This window comes from Pundamilia nyererei, unplaced genomic scaffold (genome assembly GCF_000239375.1).
Source record: "Pundamilia nyererei isolate P.nyererei 1_Seehausen unplaced genomic scaffold, PunNye1.0 scaffold00051, whole genome shotgun sequence".
NCBI lineage: Eukaryota > Metazoa > Chordata > Actinopteri > Cichliformes > Cichlidae > Pundamilia > Pundamilia nyererei.
The window spans coordinates 3,018,614-3,020,956 of record NW_005187452.1 but is presented as its reverse complement, the minus strand read 5'-3'; the positions used below and the strand labels follow the sequence as shown (position 1 = coordinate 3,020,956).

The 2,343-nt window shown below is 36.2% G+C and overlaps 1 protein-coding gene across 1 annotated transcript in view; it reads right to left on the bottom strand.

Annotated features, from left to right (window-relative positions):
- pstpip1b (proline-serine-threonine phosphatase interacting protein 1b) overlaps positions 1–1,823 on the bottom strand; it is a 10,899-nt gene extending 9,076 nt beyond the window's left edge. Inside the window, exons 1-3 of the mRNA XM_005733368.1 lie at positions 1,684–1,823; positions 1,011–1,111; positions 302–376 (exon numbers count right to left, since the gene is read on the bottom strand). Coding sequence (XP_005733425.1) covers positions 302–376; positions 1,011–1,111; positions 1,684–1,716 — 209 coding nt within the window. The 5' untranslated portion in view covers positions 1,717–1,823. The remainder of the gene's footprint in view (positions 1–301; positions 377–1,010; positions 1,112–1,683) is intronic.
- Positions 1,824–2,343: the final 520 nt, after the last annotated feature.

Here is a 2,343-nt window from a genome sequence, read left to right as displayed (position 1 = left end):
ACACACACACACACACACACACACACACACACACACACACACACTTACACTTCAGTCTCTTTTTTTCTGTGTCTCACTTTCTGTATCACGCACGAATGTGTTTCCTCTTAAAGAATGTGACGGTGATGTGCCTGACTGTAGTTTTATATGTAGTCTTCCTGGTCAGTGCCAGTCACCCTTAACATGTCCATCCCTTACCAAAACCCTTCCAAATAAAAGTTTTTGTCCAAATTGCTATATTTATGTACTAGTTGGGCAGTCTATACAATACATAATGCTGACCTCAAAACAAGTTTTTCACCTTATCTCTATGTGTCCTCCAGCTTTGCGAGCAATAGTCACCAGTTCCTTTCCATACTTTTCCTCTGCCAGTGCCCTGTGGGGTATAAATAGGCAGACAAATCATTAGAACCCAGAATGTATATTTTAGTATTTATTTGTAAACCTGAATTAGCTTATATAAAGTCTGTTATAATAGTCCAACATTTGCCTTGACATGCATATACCAATTTTTTTACCTGAAATTTTGTTGCTACTTAAACTCTTGTTGCTCTTTTACCTAAAGGATCACTGACTTTATGTTACGTCATTCTATTCAGGCCATAACATCACAAAGATGATTTTGGTGACACCTTAAGGTTTATCTTGAATTACTTGTCATTATCAATTAATATATTTCAACAATCACAAATGAGTGTTAATGCAGAATATTTTCATATTTCAAGACACAGAAATAAAAAAAGAAATAGCTAAATTCTCACATCTTGTGACCTAAATGAGTCATGGGCCTGCTATCTTTCATACACGACTAACCACATGTGGTGTTTAATGAGTGAAATGACAACTAGATAGCTATTTTTGTCTTAATGTTATGATCAAGCTGGAAGTTGATTCCATGTACGAAGTCATGTAAAGTAAAGATCATGGAAAGAGAAGCGCAGCTATGATTAAAATCACAGAACCCATGATTTTAAGTTTATTTTGATTGCACAAATACAAGCTGATCCAACCTCATCTTCAATAGCTCTTCCACATCTTTGCACATTTGCCTTCCATCTCGTAACCTTTGGGTCACGGCTTCATACCCAGCGTGGCAAGTGAAGTCAGACCCCTGCATTGACGAAACACAAAAAACGAAAACTGCTGCAATAAACAGCATTTCTGAAAAAGGTGTTGCAACATGTTCTAGGCTCATTTTGTGGTAAAATGCAGAACTAGCACTTGTGTACTGCAAAGATATTTGTATGTGGCATGGCAGCGTTAGAGTTAATACACTTGGTAAACCAACCCTCTAGATCGCTTCAAGTGCACGCACTGGTGATTCAACACGTTACAGTGTCTTTACATGTATGATGTTGATAATTGTGCATATTAAGTATTTTTTTAAGTTGTAAAGCTTATCTTAACCCCCCACCCCCACTCCCACCCCATACTGCTGTGTGTCTACACTAGTATAAACTATAATCACTTGTGGTTTACCTGATTTGGCAAATTGTAACTTACAGATGACAGTTAGGGTGTAAAATATATAATGTTTTAACAAGCGATAGCTGACTGTAACGTGGTGTTTCTCGTGGTGTTTCTCGGGTTTCTAAAACAGTCTGTTCAACATAATTAATACATACTATAGTTTAGAAACTATAACAAAGCAAGTAGACAACAATACCACAAAAATATACTTACCCAGAAAGCATCCTTAAACATCAAAGGAGCCATTATATTTTTTACTTCCTTGAACTAAGCACAACTCTTAGTGCCGACCTCACTTACAGGACATTTCTCCAAATTTAAAAGCTTACCAACAACCTTGTATGGCTGAAACGTCAGTGAGTCACTTTGAATGAGGAAGAGCTTTTGTCCCGTGATGTCACTGACCACAGACAGCTCAGCCCATTTGTGAAACGGCAACTCTTTCACTTTATGTTTGGTCTAACAGTTGTGTCAGAGCACAGCAGTTACATGTGCCTTTCTAGGTAAAGGTGTCAGTATGTCTTTGTATTGTTATGCATTGTTATGTGTTATGTGTTATATGTTGCATTGCTGATGTAATCAACACTTACACAGAGAGAGGCACTATGTTTAAGTGTCACATACTGTAACCAAAAGTTGATGGTTTACTTGTTGCAAGTAGCATTAGTGGTAAATCATAATTGTCTTTTTTAAATTATGTTGCAGTGACATTTTTTATCAGTATTTTAAGACATTAATATTATACAATTAAATGTGCTTTAAGGTGATATTAGACTACTTTGATTCTCTCTTTTCTTCCTTACATCATTTACCCTGTTGTTTTGCAAGATGACATTATGAAGTGCTGCAAAATTAGATAATATTATTTTTAAT